The sequence below is a fragment of the Marmota marmota genome, unplaced genomic scaffold, assembly GCF_001458135.2.
Source record: "Marmota marmota marmota unplaced genomic scaffold, marMar, whole genome shotgun sequence".
NCBI classification, from domain to species: Eukaryota; Metazoa; Chordata; class Mammalia; order Rodentia; family Sciuridae; genus Marmota; species Marmota marmota.
Window position 1 is genome coordinate 19,139,226 of NW_026000153.1, and position 1,125 is coordinate 19,140,350.

At 39.4% G+C, this 1,125-nt stretch overlaps 1 protein-coding gene across 1 annotated transcript in view; it reads right to left on the reverse strand.

Annotated features, from left to right (window-relative positions):
• The window catches only part of LOC125611475 (cytochrome c oxidase assembly factor 1 homolog), an 8,512-nt gene extending 8,256 nt beyond the window's left edge, over positions 1-256 (reverse strand). The window contains 1 exon segment of the mRNA XM_048786312.1: positions 169-256. Coding sequence (XP_048642269.1) covers positions 169-256 — 88 coding nt within the window.
• Positions 257-1,125: the final 869 nt, after the last annotated feature.

Genomic DNA, 1,125 nt, shown 5'->3' on the forward strand with positions numbered 1-1,125 from the left:
TATATATATATGGAGAGAGAGAGAGAGAGAGAGAGAGAGAGCGCTCCATTAAAGACGGTCTGCATCCAGAGGTTTCCCACTTGATTTTCTATGACTTGTTGGTCCCCCATCTTCTATTTTGCTGTTTTTCCTTTTCTTCAGTCCCTGCTTTTTCTTAATATCACTAACCTTGTTTTCCACACTGATGCTTCATAGCGTCTATATTCATCTGGATCTGCAAGTTTGCTCCAATCAAATCCACCATCATAATCGTCATCACTCCCATCCAGAAAGGCTTCACCACCACCTTTGGCATTTGTCTCTCTCTGGCTTATCTTCTAACTCCCCCCGCCCTTTTTTTTCTCATCTTTTCTCCATTTTTCCATCATGATGTTTTGTCTTCATTTTCTTCCTGTATTCTTCTTTGTCAAATCTGTCCTCTTCCTGAAGCCTTTCTTTTGCTTTAACTAAGCTGATATCACCAGTGTCATCTTCTGCACCTGTGGCCAACTCACCTTCATCAGTAAACATAGTATTCTTCTTCATGTTAAAATTTCTCATCATTATTTTCTTCTTCTGTGAATTTTTTTTCCTTTTTTTAGTTGTAGATGGACACACAATTCCTTTGTTCTATTTATTTATTTGTTTACTCATTTATATGTGGTACTTAGGATGAAACCCAGTGCCTCACACATGCTAGGCAAGCTCTCTACCACTGGTTATAACCCCAGCCCAATTACTTTTTTTGTCGACACTGGATTTAGAAGATTCTTTCTTGATTTCAGAGTTTTTAGTCCAAGTTCACTGTAGTAAAGCATAACATCATGGCAGAGAGGGTATGGCAGAGCAAAACTGCTTAATTCTTGGTGGTTAGGAAGCAGAGTTCAAAATATATTACACCCCACCCCCACCCTGAACTGGAGGTGTTGAATCCACCCCTGGTGCTCTATCACAGAGCTACATTCTCAGTCTTTTTTATTTTTTATTTTGAGACAGGGTCTCACTAAATTGCCCAGCCTAGCCTTGAACTTGCAGTATTCCTGTCTTAGGCTCCTGAGTTTGTGGGATTACAGGCATGCACCACCATGCCCAACCTCAAAATATGAGTCACATTCCCATCCTTTTTTTTTTTTTTTTTTTTTTTTT